Source organism: Olea europaea, chromosome 15 (genome assembly GCF_002742605.1).
Source record: "Olea europaea var. sylvestris chromosome 15, O_europaea_v1, whole genome shotgun sequence".
NCBI lineage: Eukaryota > Viridiplantae > Streptophyta > Magnoliopsida > Lamiales > Oleaceae > Olea > Olea europaea.
In genome coordinates this window covers 13582572-13596158 of record NC_036251.1, presented here as the reverse complement: position 1 = coordinate 13596158, position 13587 = coordinate 13582572, and the positions used below count along the sequence as shown (strand labels likewise).

General features: G+C 33.5%; 1 protein-coding gene across 1 annotated transcript; it reads left to right on the top strand.

The window, feature by feature from the left end:
• The first annotated feature begins 5038 nt into the window (after positions 1-5038).
• LOC111410233 (zinc finger CCCH domain-containing protein 14-like) lies at positions 5039-12767 on the top strand. Its single transcript, XM_023040492.1, has 4 exons — positions 5039-5327; positions 6470-6530; positions 10755-11305; positions 12543-12767. The coding sequence occupies exons 1-4, from the start codon at positions 5246-5248 to the stop codon at positions 12668-12670; spliced, it is 822 nt and encodes a 273-aa protein (XP_022896260.1). The 5' UTR covers positions 5039-5245; the 3' UTR covers positions 12671-12767.
• The last annotated feature ends 820 nt before the right edge of the window (positions 12768-13587 follow it).

Genomic DNA, 13587 nt, shown 5'->3' with positions numbered 1-13587 from the left:
TCCCCCTTTTAAATCGCTGGTATTTAAGTTATATTACAGTGTTCGTCGTGCTAGTCTTGTCAATAATTGAAATACATCAAGAAAGTTTAGGCATACAATGGTGTCCTAATAGGCCAAATCATTTAACCTAGTTATTAATCATGTCGTGTGTTCTAAACTTTTAATGACCATTTTTTAAGGGTTTTCTTGAAGAATAAAATAAAATAAAATAAAATTTTCTCTGATTTTATTTATTTCGGCCTATTTCTTTTGTTTTTCTTCCTGCAAAATAGCCTCTAGTAAAATTACATTGTGGTATGCACACAACACATTACTTCTTTGGACGGCTACGGTGCTTTCAGAAGTTGCCAGCTTTGCGAAGATTCATGACGTTTAGAGAAACGAAATCGTCAAGAGTAAGGCTGAAAGAAATTTGAAGTGAAGAAACGAGACGAGTAGAGGATGGGTTATTACTCTCTTCTTCCAGCACAAATGGTGGTTTTGTACTCGAGCTATTTGATGCTACTTCAAATACCTCGACTCCAGGGTTAGGATTTTGATACTTAGGTTCGAGACTTCTGTCCGATTTCCTAGCATAGTTGCTGTGAGTGAACTCAAAGAGGGTGACCTTAAATTGTGGGCGTCTCTTATCTCATTGGTATGTTTAATGGTTACCCCATCGAAAATAAATAAATAATCACTTGCACAAAAGTATCTTAACCTGATTGTTTTAAAAAAAAAATTGTGATGGACCAAAAAATGCACATGAAAGACCCCTTTTTCTATGCTTCCTTCTCTCTGACTTGACTATTTATTTTCTTAAGCTAAGAAAAAGCTTTTTAGAATTTCTGTAGGTATATTCTTGGAACTCGTGGCCTTTATGTAGGTGTAGCTAGAGTACAAGATGAGTTTTTTTTTTTAAACAGATTTGATTTGATTTAATCATAATCCCAATGGATAACAATGAAAAGTGATACGATTTAAATATTAGCCCTCTTTCTTCTGCACTTGTGATGCAATTTCCGATGGGGATTCTCCGTTATTTGTATTGTTTCACTATTTTTGCAGTTTCTTTGATGTTTATGGTGAAAGTTTTGGCTTCCGATCCCCATTGGAAACAAATAATTGGTTCAATTATTCATAATTTTAATTTGATCGAAAACAAATAATGAGTTTTGCGGCAAAACTCATTATTTGTTTTCGATCAAATTAAAATTATGAATAATTGATAATTGGTTCAATAATAAAGGCATTTTGTCGTAGATTTTAGTTCGATCTTAACTCTAGCTTGCCATTGTTGAGATTTGTGCCGTCTAATTTCGATTAGAGAATTTGAAATTTATGTAATTATGTTCCAGGCGTAATAATAGAGTTCAATTTTCTCCTCGACTTTTAAATATTGAGTTTCCTCATCTATTACTGTTTTACTTTTTGTTTTTGTTTTCATTTTTTTTTTAAGAAGTAACAAATTCTCCTACCTTGAACTTAGTCCACTCTCGTACCATACATGGAATTGTGTATCAAAAGGTGGAACAATCCAGTCGTGGGATCACTTATTTTGTTAAGATCTGTGTCAAAACCAAATCAATCCGATTGAAGTTAGTTTATGGTTGGTCTGTCATGATAAAAGGATCTAAGACAATGGTAGATTGTCTAAATTATGAGGACCAAACTCACTAGTTTGATTTATTATATAAAATTCAGCCAATGCAATTTTAATCCACAATTAGAGGAACGTACAATTAATGCACACTTATTAACTACTCATTTATACCTATTCATAATTTTAACTTTTTATAAACACCTACTAAATATGCGACTAAAAAGCTATTATAACAGTAAATATCAGTGTTTTAAAAGGCGTGAAAAGATGTCATTGTGCCTAGGCATTAGGCATAGATTTTGCCACTTATACATTGTCTTTTACTACTTTGTTGACGGAAAAATTGTCAAAGACAATATACACCAAGCATGATTGATTAGACATTGTCAAAACGTCATGTATAGCCTACTCTTTTGACTGCATAATGTGGGCCTATGTGCAAAAAGGCGCTCACCATTTTTATAATGAAATTCAAACTTTTTTTTTTTTACAAATTTTTTGTCATAGGCTCCGTTTGGTACTTATTTTTTTCAAAATGTATTTTTTTCTCTCTTCTTTTCAACTACACATTCTTATTAAAATGATATTATATGTACATCAAAAATTTTTCCTCATATTTCTCATTAATTTACTATTCTAAAATGTATTTTTACATGAAAATGAGCCCCAAACACCCTCTTATTAGTTACATATGAATATTTTTGGAAATGTGAAGACCAGTAAATCGGGAAAAAATATACCGACTATGTAGTATATAATGAATTTAAATTAAAAAAAATAGTATTTCATGAAATGTTTTATTATTGATGGGTATATATGAATTTTTCCGGATTTTAAAAATGATTTAAACTCTATTTGTCCCTAATTTGTATAAGAATCAATTCAAGCTGGTCGTTTGGGCAACTCCTACTAATAAGGTTGACCTTTTAAGATATAACCCAAAATCTTAACAACTTACACTAACAAAGCATTTTATTTAAGAAAGTAAAATGCTTTGTTAGTGTAAGTTGTTGAGATTTTGGGTTATATCTTAAAAGGTCAACCTTATTAGTAGGAGTTGCCCAAACCCTTATAAATTGGTCTATGTATGCGGGATTATATTTTTTAACATGTCCTTACAAGATGGTGGATCGTTTGAGCAAATCAATCTTGAAATCTTCGTGGTCATTTTTTTTAATCGTAATTGGATTGAATTGCTTGTTGAAGTATAATGTACTCTGATATCATGTGAACACTTTGGGGATTCCGTCTTAAAATGTCAACCTCATTAAGAGGAATAGTTCAAACATTTATAAATTGTTTTTGGCTGTAATATTTCTTGACCACATTGTTTTTGGTTATCCTTGTGTCCCTTTTAACAGACGAGGATGATCGTTACTTGCATGAGCAACTGATGGGCCGAGAATAACAAAACCGAACCATCTTGGTTAGTTCAGTCCAGTAAAATGGATAGCAAAGAAGATTTTGATAGTGTCTATTTAGGGCAGGTGGCATTGGGTTGTATCTAATGACTAAAGGTATGGTAAAAGCCAGATTTAATCCTGGGATTGTGTTGTATAATGCCATTTTTCAGCGAATATTAGCTCATGTTTAATTATTTTAGTTAGGCCAACTCGTAGCTGAGATGGGGTTCTAATTGTTCATTATAGGTCAGTGCTTGTGGGGAATTGTTACATTTGCCGTTAACATGTGTAAAAAGTTATTTATTTATTTTTTCCCCCTTTTAAATCGCTGGTATTTAAGTTATATTACAGTGTTCGTCGTGCTAGTCTTGTCAATAATTGAAATACATCAAGAAAGTTTAGGCATACAATGGTGTCCTAATAGGCCAAATCATTTAACCTAGTTATTAATCATGTCGTGTGTTCTAAACTTTTAATGACCATTTTTTAAGGGTTTTCTTGAAGAATAAAATAAAATAAAATAAAATAAAATTTTCTCTGATTTTATTTATTTCGGCCTATTTCTTTTGTTTTTGTTCCTGCAAAATAGCCTCTAGTAAAATTACATTGTGGTGTGCACACAACACATTACTTCTTTGGACGGCTACGGTGCTTTCAGAAGTTGCCAGGTTTGCGAAGATTCATGACGTTTAGAGAAACGAAATCGTCAAGAGTAAGGCTGAAAGAAATTTGAAGTGAAGAAACGAGACGAGTAGAGGATGGGTTATTACTCTCTTCTTCCAACACAGTCATTTTTTCTTTTTTTTTAAGAAGTAACAAATTCTCCTACCTTGAACTTAGTCCACGCTCGTACCATACCTGGAATTGTGTATCAAAAGGTGGAACAATCCAGTCGTGGGATCACTTATTTTGTTAAGATTGTGTCAAAACCAAATCAATCCGATTGAAGTTAGTTTATGGTTGGTCTGTCATAATAAAAGGATCTAAGACCATGGAGATTGTCTAAATTATGAGGACCAAACTCACTAGTTTGATTTATTATATAAAATTCAGCCAATGCAATTTTAATCCACAATTAGAGGAACGTACAATTAATACACACTTATTAACTACTCATTTATACCTATTCATAATTTTAACTTTTTATAAACACCTACCAAATATGCGACTAAAAAGCTATTATAATAGTAAATATCAGTATTTTAAAAGGCGTGAAAAGATGTCATTGTGCCTAGGCATTAGGCATAGATTTTGCCACTTATACATTGTCTTTTACTACTTTGTTGACGGAAAAATTGTCAAAGACAATATACACCAAGCATGATTGATTAGACATTGTCAAAACGTCATGTATAGCCTACTCTTTTGACTGCATAATGTGGGCCTATGTGCAAAAAGGCGCTCACCATTTTTATAATGAAATTCAAACTTTTTTTTTTTTACAAATTTTTTGTCATAGGCTCCGTTTGGTACTTATTTTTTTCAAAATGTATTTTTTTCTCTCTTCTTTTCAACTACACATTCTTATTAAAATGATATTATATGTACATCAAAAATTTTTCCTCATATTTCTCATTAATTTACTATTCTAAAATGTATTTTTACATGAAAATGAGCCCCAAACACCCTCTTATTAGTTACATATGAATATTTTTGGAAATGTGAAGACCAGTAAATCGGGAAAAAATATACCGACTATGTAGTATATAATGAATTTAAATTAAAAAAAATAGTATTTCATGAAATGTTTTATTATTGATGGGTATATATGAATTTTTCCGGATTTTAAAAATGATTTAAACTCTATTTGTCCCTAATTTGTATAAGAATCAATTCAAGCTGGTCGAAAATGAGTCTGAATCGAGTCTATACGCAGGTAAGGATTATACGGACCGACCGATCCATTGAATGCACAAAGAAATGTTCAATGAGTATGGTTTCAATTCAGTGTTATTTTTGTCATTTCGAAATACTATGACTAAAATGGGCCGTTATATCCGAGGTATTAAACAGAGCGTTGGGCCCAAAGGCGGTAACGAGGATTCAAAGCCACAATATAAACTAAATTCGAATCTGAAAATGAGTTCCGGGAAACCGCCTCTCTGTTCCCCAAACCCTAGAATCTTACTTTCCTTTCCATCTTTTTGATTAACTTTCCTTCTTCGCTGCTAGTTATAAACATTGATTTACATAAAACTCATATTACATTAATTTATTTGTTCAAGTTTTAATATTTAAATCTTAGCTTGTGAATCGATTAATGGTAATGGACTTCGGGCGGAAGAGAGGTAGGCCAGACACCGCCTTCGCGGGTTACGGCGGTTTCAAAAAATCGAAGGATGGTTAGTCTTCGAATTTACAATTTTTTTTTTAATTTTGAAATTCATTGTTTAATTGATATTTTTGCAATTGATTCTTGGTTGTTTTAACAAATTGCTGAACGTTATAATTTTTGTTTTATTATTTTGGTGTTAAATACTTAGGCTGCCTTCAGTTTGAGGGGTGGGAATGGACGGTTTGGTATATATGTCTGTGAAATCCATATGTGCATTTGGCTTTTCTGACTGTTCATATCCTCAAACTGAATATCAAGGCACTGGTGGCTTGTAGTTGGGCTGCCAAAGAAGCTGGTAATCTTGGCTTTGGGCTGGTGATTAGAGTAACAAAGATTAAATTACGCTTTCTAGCGAATTTTGTGATGCACATTGAAACCCAAATTATATGCTAAAAAACTGACGAATTGGACATTTTTAGATGCATTACTGATGATGCTAGAGAAGTTTGTTTAATACATCTTTGAATCTTCAATAACGATAACATCTGCTGATTCCAGCTTCCTAAGATGGGCAATGTGTAAGAGCTTCTTGTCTTCCTTCATCCATTTTGAAGGGCAGTTGCCTTTGATTTGTCCTGAAAGCTCTCCATGGGAAAACAAGTAGAATAGGCATCCTCGGACCAAAGGAATATGTGCTCCTTTATCTGGTTCAAAGCTTTTCTCTAAGCAATTTTACCGGCATGAATGCAATCGATAATTGCTTGTTAGGAGTTCCCATAAAGAAAAAGTTCAATTATCTGCCTACTTTGTTATCCATGGAGCAATATTGAGAATCTTCTCTAACGTCTGTCATCAGTGTTTCATTTTGAGACCATAACTGTCAGTCTCTCCCTTTTTTTTTGCCTCTGTAACTGAAGAAGTGCCACATGCATTTGTTCCCATGTCCAAACTTAATGTGAAAGCATTTAAATTCATGAAAGTGGTCTCATTCTTTTAATTAATGATTAGGTGATATGACGTTAATGCATTTATGTCGGTTTGGTTGTTACCAAGGTCTGGTCCTTGTGGAACACCTATCAACCTAGTCTTTGAGAGTGATCTGGTTATCCTGAATTATTTGATGATTTTGTGGATCCGATGTTATTTAAAAATATGATAAGAAGTACATTATTAATTAACTGAAGTAAGATAATCAATTTCCTGGTACAGAAATGGACTCTTTTACAACTGGTGTAGGAAGGAAATCAATGCCATGCACGAAGTTTTTCAGGTTCAAAATTCTATTATCCACCTACAGAAAATAACTATTCTGAATTTGCGTATTAATTCAAATATATATTTGTATAGTGAGATTAATATGGTATCAAACAAACAATATAAACAAGCATGTTGATCTTGATTTGACCCTCAGAGTTGTGATATCAGTCGAATCAACTTAGGTTAATTATTTAGGCCATCGGGCCCAGTTATGGGTTTTGTTGGTCTTTGATAAGTGAAGATGATTTTTTATTTATTTATTTTTTTTCCTGTTACGCTATAATGATATAAATAATTGAGAAATAGTAAGAATTTTTTATTGAATTTTTTCATTGTTCTAAGTGGTAATATGTATTACTAGTTCATTTCTTATACCTGTTTTTTAAGATTTAACTCTACAAACTTCATTGAGACAAATGATGCTCTCTGTAGTACCCGAAAATTTTTAGAATGAAATTTATCTGTTTTATATGTTATATTTAGAAAAGTTGGGGACTAAAATGAAATAGGTTTTAAACTCCTATTTTATTTAGGCCAAATAATTAGATATTGATGGAACGAGATTTAATATATCAATATTGGACTTATTTTGTAGGTCGTAATTAATTAGAAGTTTTTTACTTGAGAAAATTAATTTGGATGAGCTAGACCCAAGATATTGAAGCTTAAAAAAGTTATCTTTATCAAAAATTAGTAATTAACTTTGGTGATTGGTACTACACGTGGGTGTATGTAACTATAATTGTTTCCTTTTTTTTTTTTTTTTTACGTGAATAGTGTCATGCGCCATTCACACGAACAGTGACGTTGCTGTTCACGGTGAACAGTTCATGGGAAAAGTACAAATTTTTTTTTAGCATCTGTCGATTTTTTTTTTTTAAAAGAATGTCTACCGAAAGGTATACTTGTGCTCTGATACCAAACTGTAACACCCCAAATTTTCATAAATCTTGAAGTGTTACAAAAAGTTTCCTTTTCTTTGTATTAAAGGTGGAAGGACAAAACATAAATTTCCTTATAAATAAAATAATTGAAATATCCATAAATTTCAACAAAACATAAATTGTATCTTAAAAAAAATGAATATATTCAACTAACTATTTAAATGATGTCTTTGAATAAATTAACTAACTAATAAATTTTAAGTCAGAAAACTTAATGTGTATTTAAACTTTTTTCAATCCACCTGACAGCTTGTATTACCATTTTGTCAAAGATTCTATCGACCCACACTAACCTGTAAATTATTGTAAGAGTATTTAAAAATACCCAATAAGATACGTACTGTTTTCATACTCAATTACATATAACAAATAAACAAACACTTCATACCACTCTTTTTATGGAGTATATCGGTGACCAAATGACACACTCATCTTAGGTCCTTTTAAATTTTCGAAGGATTTCACATCACTTAAAAAATAACCCGAACGTCCACTGGCAATATATGCATATTTACCTTGATAGATCAAATGAATCTTTGAAAGAAAAACAATGATTTCCCGTCCCAAGTCTTTTTCTTTACTTCGTTGAATAGAGGTGCGTATAATGCTTTACAATAATGTTTAATGCATGAAATTTGGCTTCCCACTTTCTGATTCCCAAAACTATTCTCTCTGTGCTGTGTGTATATAAAATTTATGTGGTGAATTATGGAACATTTGCATAGTATTTATAGTTGAAAAAGTAATTGAGTTACTGTACAGTTGGGATAGAACATCGTGTATCACCAATTGGATAAAACTAAGTTTTGGTATTTGGATTATACTTTAATAATAAATTCATAATCATCCAAAATAGGACACTTGGATAATGCTATTTCAATTCAATCACATCAAGCCTAGTGGAGTTTGGATTGACTACAAATTCTAATAACGAAAAAAAAAAAGAAAAAAAAAAAGAAAAAGGAAACAATTGTAGTTAAATACACCCACGTGTAGTACCAACCATCAAAGTTAATTAACTAATTTTTGATAGACAACTTATTTAAGCTCCAATAACTTGGGCCTAACTTATTCAAATGAATTTTTTTCGAGTCAAAGACTTCTAATTAATTACGGCCTACAAAACGAGTCCAATATTGATATACTAATTCTCATTTCATCAATATCTAATTATTTAGCCTAAATAAAATAGGTGTTTAAAGCATTTCATTTTAGTCCAAAACTTCGTTTTATCCAATTGGTGATATTTCAGCTATTTTGTTATTAAAGAAATATATGTTTTGTCGTTCCGCCTTTAATACAAAGGAAAGAAATTTTTTTGTAACACTTCAAGATTTATGAAAATTTGGAGTGTTACACTGTCAATCAAGTTTAGCTCAACCCTCTCATTGATGTTTTGTCTGATGGGTAACTTGAGTTAGCTATTGGACTTTACTTTTAACCCCTGGTTATGTGCACCTAAAGGTGATGTGAATCTATGAAGTACACCCAATTAAGTTTTAATTTTCAATTAATTTTGAGAACTGTGTTAGATTTCCTATACTAGCTCAGCATATATAACTCCTTCGAAGTGGAACACTGGAAATTCTTAAAAAAGCAGTCAAAGTTGACTCTTTTGTCATTTCCTGGTCGTTCTCCTTGATTTGGGGGATTTGTTTACAATGATGCCTATTTAAGCTAAGAGAAACAATGAAGAGCACCATTCCATATTATTAGAGGCATTAGTTCCTTGAAGAATTTGACTTTTCTTTCCCGCTTATACATTTTATTCGTAGTTCTATTGGAGCCCTTGGTTTGAAGAACTAAAATTTTCTTTTCATAATTGTTCATTTTTCTTGATCTATGCAGGGAAAGACCTCTTGAATCTCCAATGGGTTAAAAGTTCATAGTTTTTGTTATTTGCTCTTTGATGTAGTAAAGTGTGTAGTTATGGTGTTATTTGGTGTCTGTCTCTGTGGGTGCTTTTAGGGAACAAGGCCTCCAATATATAGTATTAACAAAATGAACATGGAAAAAGAGTTTGAGGGACCAAGGCCTCCAACTATACCAGCTTTTGTTAATAGAATAATGCTCCTCTTCTTTATTCGTACTCTAGGATTTAATGAACATGGTTGCAAAACAAATTCCCAATCAAGGATAATGGTTACGAAATATGACAATAAAGTCAACTTTGACAGTTATTATTTCGAGTTTCTTGTGGTTCCATTGATGGAACTAGTCTAGAAAATCTTAATGGGCTACATGAATCATTTTTGGACTCAAGCAAGCAATCATTACTTATGCTCGAAGACTCAATGCAATCAAATAAAATGCAACCACATAAGCCCATGGTCTTACCTCTCTCTTTTCTTATGTGTGGTGTTCGGATCCTATCACTCTTGTGAAGGTTATCTTCTTTGTCCCTATAGAAGTCGTCTATCCTTAATTTATATTCAATTGGTGCTACTTCCATTTGGTCTCTACTCTCTTTTTTTATGTCATCCAATTTAAAAATGCTAGATATTCATCTTTTGGTATCTCATTCCGATACATTTAGGTTATGGGCATTTTATCCTTTAATGGCCTCTTACTCAGTCTCAGTGCCATATAAGTGTCACTGGTCTAAGAGTTATACTTCGAACTCGTTTCTTATTCTTATAGGTATCATTCTATTGCATAGAATTGATGTATCACTTACTTTGTTTAATTCAACCCATTGTAATCTTATTGCTTGATCCTTTTCCATTCTGTCCTTGTGAACTAAGATACCTCAAACAATCACTTTTTGCAAGAATGTGATCCTCTACTGATTTCATATCATCCTTGTGCTTATTATGAACATTCTATCTATTAGAATTGATGTATCACTAAGGCGTTTATCATGTTCCTAATCATATGAAGTGCACAGATTTTATTGCATTAAAATGGTACTGATATATATGCCAGCGGCCCTGTACAACAATGATGTGCTCCCATGGTGACTTGTTTTCTGATGAAAATTATCCCATGAAGGGGATTTAAAGCATAAGTTTTGGTTTAATAATTTTTTTGATTGAATTAAGCATGGTGTTCAACTAGATTGACACCCTTTGAGGTGTCAAAATCGGGGCCATTGATTAGAATAGGTGTTGGGTGTCAAAGTCGAGGCCATTGATTAGAATAGTATTAGTAAAATCAATGGTAAAACTATTGTCCATTTCAGAGTGTAAACAAAGCTGTCAACCATAGTGTAAGTGTAGCAAAATTATTATTTATTTCTTCACCTTACATAGTAATTTTTTTCCCCTCATTTTTCTGTTTGATGCATGGTGCAGCACTTCTGGGTGCTCATTTGGCGAGACATGTCACTTCCAGCATTATTTTCCCGGTTACAATGCACAAATCCAGATGGCGAAATTGGGCAGCAATGCTGCTGTTCCTTTTACTGATGGTCCTCCTCGAATTGTGAAGACCAAGCTTTGCAGCAACATTAATACTCCTGAAGGATGCAGATTCGGTGAAAAGTGCCGCTTTGCCCACGGTGAGATGGAGCTTGGCAAGCCCATGGGGCCAGGTCATGAAGATTCTCGAGCAATGGGATCAACACCTGTGGCAAACTTTGGTTCATCAGCAACCGCAAAAATTAGCATAGATGCCTCTTTTGCTGGAACCATTATTGGGAAAAATGGTGTAAACTCTAGGCAGATTTGTCGACAGACGGGGGTTAAACTTTCTATAAAAGATCACGAAGTAGATCCAAATCAAAGAAATATTGAGCTTGAAGGTTCGTTTGATCAGATCAAAGAAGCTAGCGCTATGGTACGGGAACTCATTATGAACATTAGTTCTTTCCCAGGACGTGCCGAGAAGCCTATGGGTCCTTTTGGTCAGGGTACACACTCGTTTCTTATTCTTATAGGTATCATTCTATTGCATAGAATTGATGTATCACTTACTTTGTTTAATTCAACCCATTGTAATCTTATTGCTTGATCCTTTTCCATTCTGTCCTTGTGAACTAAGATACCTCAAACAATCACTTTTTGCAAGAATGTGATCCTCTACTGATTTCATATCATCCTTGTGCTTATTATGAACATTCTATCTATTAGAATTGATGTATCACTAAGGCGTTTATCATGTTCCTAATCATATGAAGTGCACAGATTTTATTGCATTAAAATGGTACTGATATATATGCCAGCGGCCCTGTACAACAATGATGTGCTCCCATGGTGACTTGTTTTCTGATGAAAATTATCCCATGAAGGGGATTTAAATCATAAGTTTTGGTTTAATAATTTTTTTGATTGAATTAAGCATGGTGTTCAACTAGTTTGACACCCTTTGAGGTGTTAAAATCGGGGCCATTGATTAGAATAGGTGTTGGGTGTCAAAATCGAGGCCATTGATTAGAAAAGTATTAGTAAAATCAATGGTAAAACTATTGTCCATTTCAGAGTGTAAACAAAGCTGTCAACCATAGTGTAAGTGTAGCAAAATTATTATTTATTTCTTCACCTTACATAGTAATTTTTTTCCCCTCATTTTTCTGTTTGATGCATGGTGCAGCACTTCTGGGTGCTCATTTGGCGAGACATGTCACTTCCAGCATTATTTTCCCGGTTACAATGCACAAATCCAGATGGCGAAATTGGGCAGCAATGCTGCTGTTCCTTTTACTGATGGTCCTCCTCGAATTGTGAAGACCAAGCTTTGCAGCAACATTAATACTCCTGAAGGATGCAGATTCGGTGAAAAGTGCCGCTTTGCCCACGGTGAGATGGAGCTTGGCAAGCCCATGGGGCCAGGTCATGAAGATTCTCGAGCAATGGGATCAACACCTGTGGCAAACTTTGGTTCATCAGCAACCGCAAAAATTAGCATAGATGCCTCTTTTGCTGGAACCATTATTGGGAAAAATGGTGTAAACTCTAGGCAGATTTGTCGACAGACGGGGGTTAAACTTTCTATAAAAGATCACGAAGTAGATCCAAATCAAAGAAATATTGAGCTTGAAGGTTCGTTTGATCAGATCAAAGAAGCTAGCGCTATGGTACGGGAACTCATTATGAACATTAGTTCTTTCCCAGGACGTGCCGAGAAGCCTATGGGTCCTTTTGGTCAGGGTACACCACCAAACAATTTCAGGAAAAAGATGTGCGAAAATTTCGCTAAGGGGAAATGTACTTTTGGCGAGAGGTGTCATTTTGCTCATTCTGCTAGTGAGTTGCGGAAGCCATTTGTTTGAGTATATGCATTGTAACTGAAACTCTACTTACCATGTGATGAAACTTTTGCTAAAAAAATTAAGAGAAATTGATTAGTTTCTTCATGGCGTTCGATTATAGTTTCCGATTACTGTGTTTGGTTGATAATGGTGTTGACTTTCTTAAATGTTCCCATCGTGTTCGTGCTTTTAATAATTGACTTTCTTAAAGTTGTACGTCACAAGAAAGTTGAAATAGGTTTTGCGCGCGCAAGATTACAGTTATGCCTATGGCACTAAGTATTTAAAGCTTTTCGCGCATTATGCTGGCTTAGCGTTCAGACTAGTTGCCCGGGATCGTCGAAGGACATATTGTAGCAGAATTTATGATGGAAGAAGAAAAACAAACTTTCAATACTGCTAGTAAAATAAAGCTTTTTGTGTGATAGTTGGATTGAGGCGAGTAAAATTGCATTGAAGAATAACTTCAGACTTCGTTGGCGCCAATACTAGTTCTATAATTAAAGGAGTATCGATGTTCATGTCCTATTCAATTTTTCGTGACGTGGATCTAACCTTCTAAGTTCATGGCACTCAAGGTCAACACGTTCACTTTCACGTAAGAAAAAAGGCAAAAGAAAAGAACTCTTACCTCTTGATTCCCCCCACTCCCTAGTTCTACCTCCCACCCTCGTAGTAAGTGTATGATACGTGCCAATAAAGTTTCATTTTTAGTTAAATATGGAGGATTGTATTATCACAATATTCATTTTGATACATTAATTTTTAATGCCATATTAAAGGTTTTCAACATTTGCTTATTCTGTCATTTGTATCTCTAACATTTTTTCGGTGTTTTTGTCACCGCAAATATATTGTATCATAGACAAGTAACATAGAATGAGTAGAGTGTCGATACAACGAGAATTGTTTATCTAAAAACAAACCTTCTAGGGACA

Excerpts from the sequence above, each read along its gene's own strand:
- LOC111410233 (XM_023040492.1), top strand. The coding sequence starts at position 5,246 with ATGGTAATGGACTTCGGGCGGAAGAGAGGTAGGCCAGACACCGCCTTC. Across the intron at positions 6,531-10,754 it reads CCATGCACGAAGTTTTTCAG|CACTTCTGGGTGCTCATTTG; the intron begins GTTCAAAATTCT and ends TGCATGGTGCAG. Across the intron at positions 11,306-12,542 it reads GAAGCCTATGGGTCCTTTTG|GTCAGGGTACACCACCAAAC; the intron begins GTCAGGGTACAC and ends TGGGTCCTTTTG.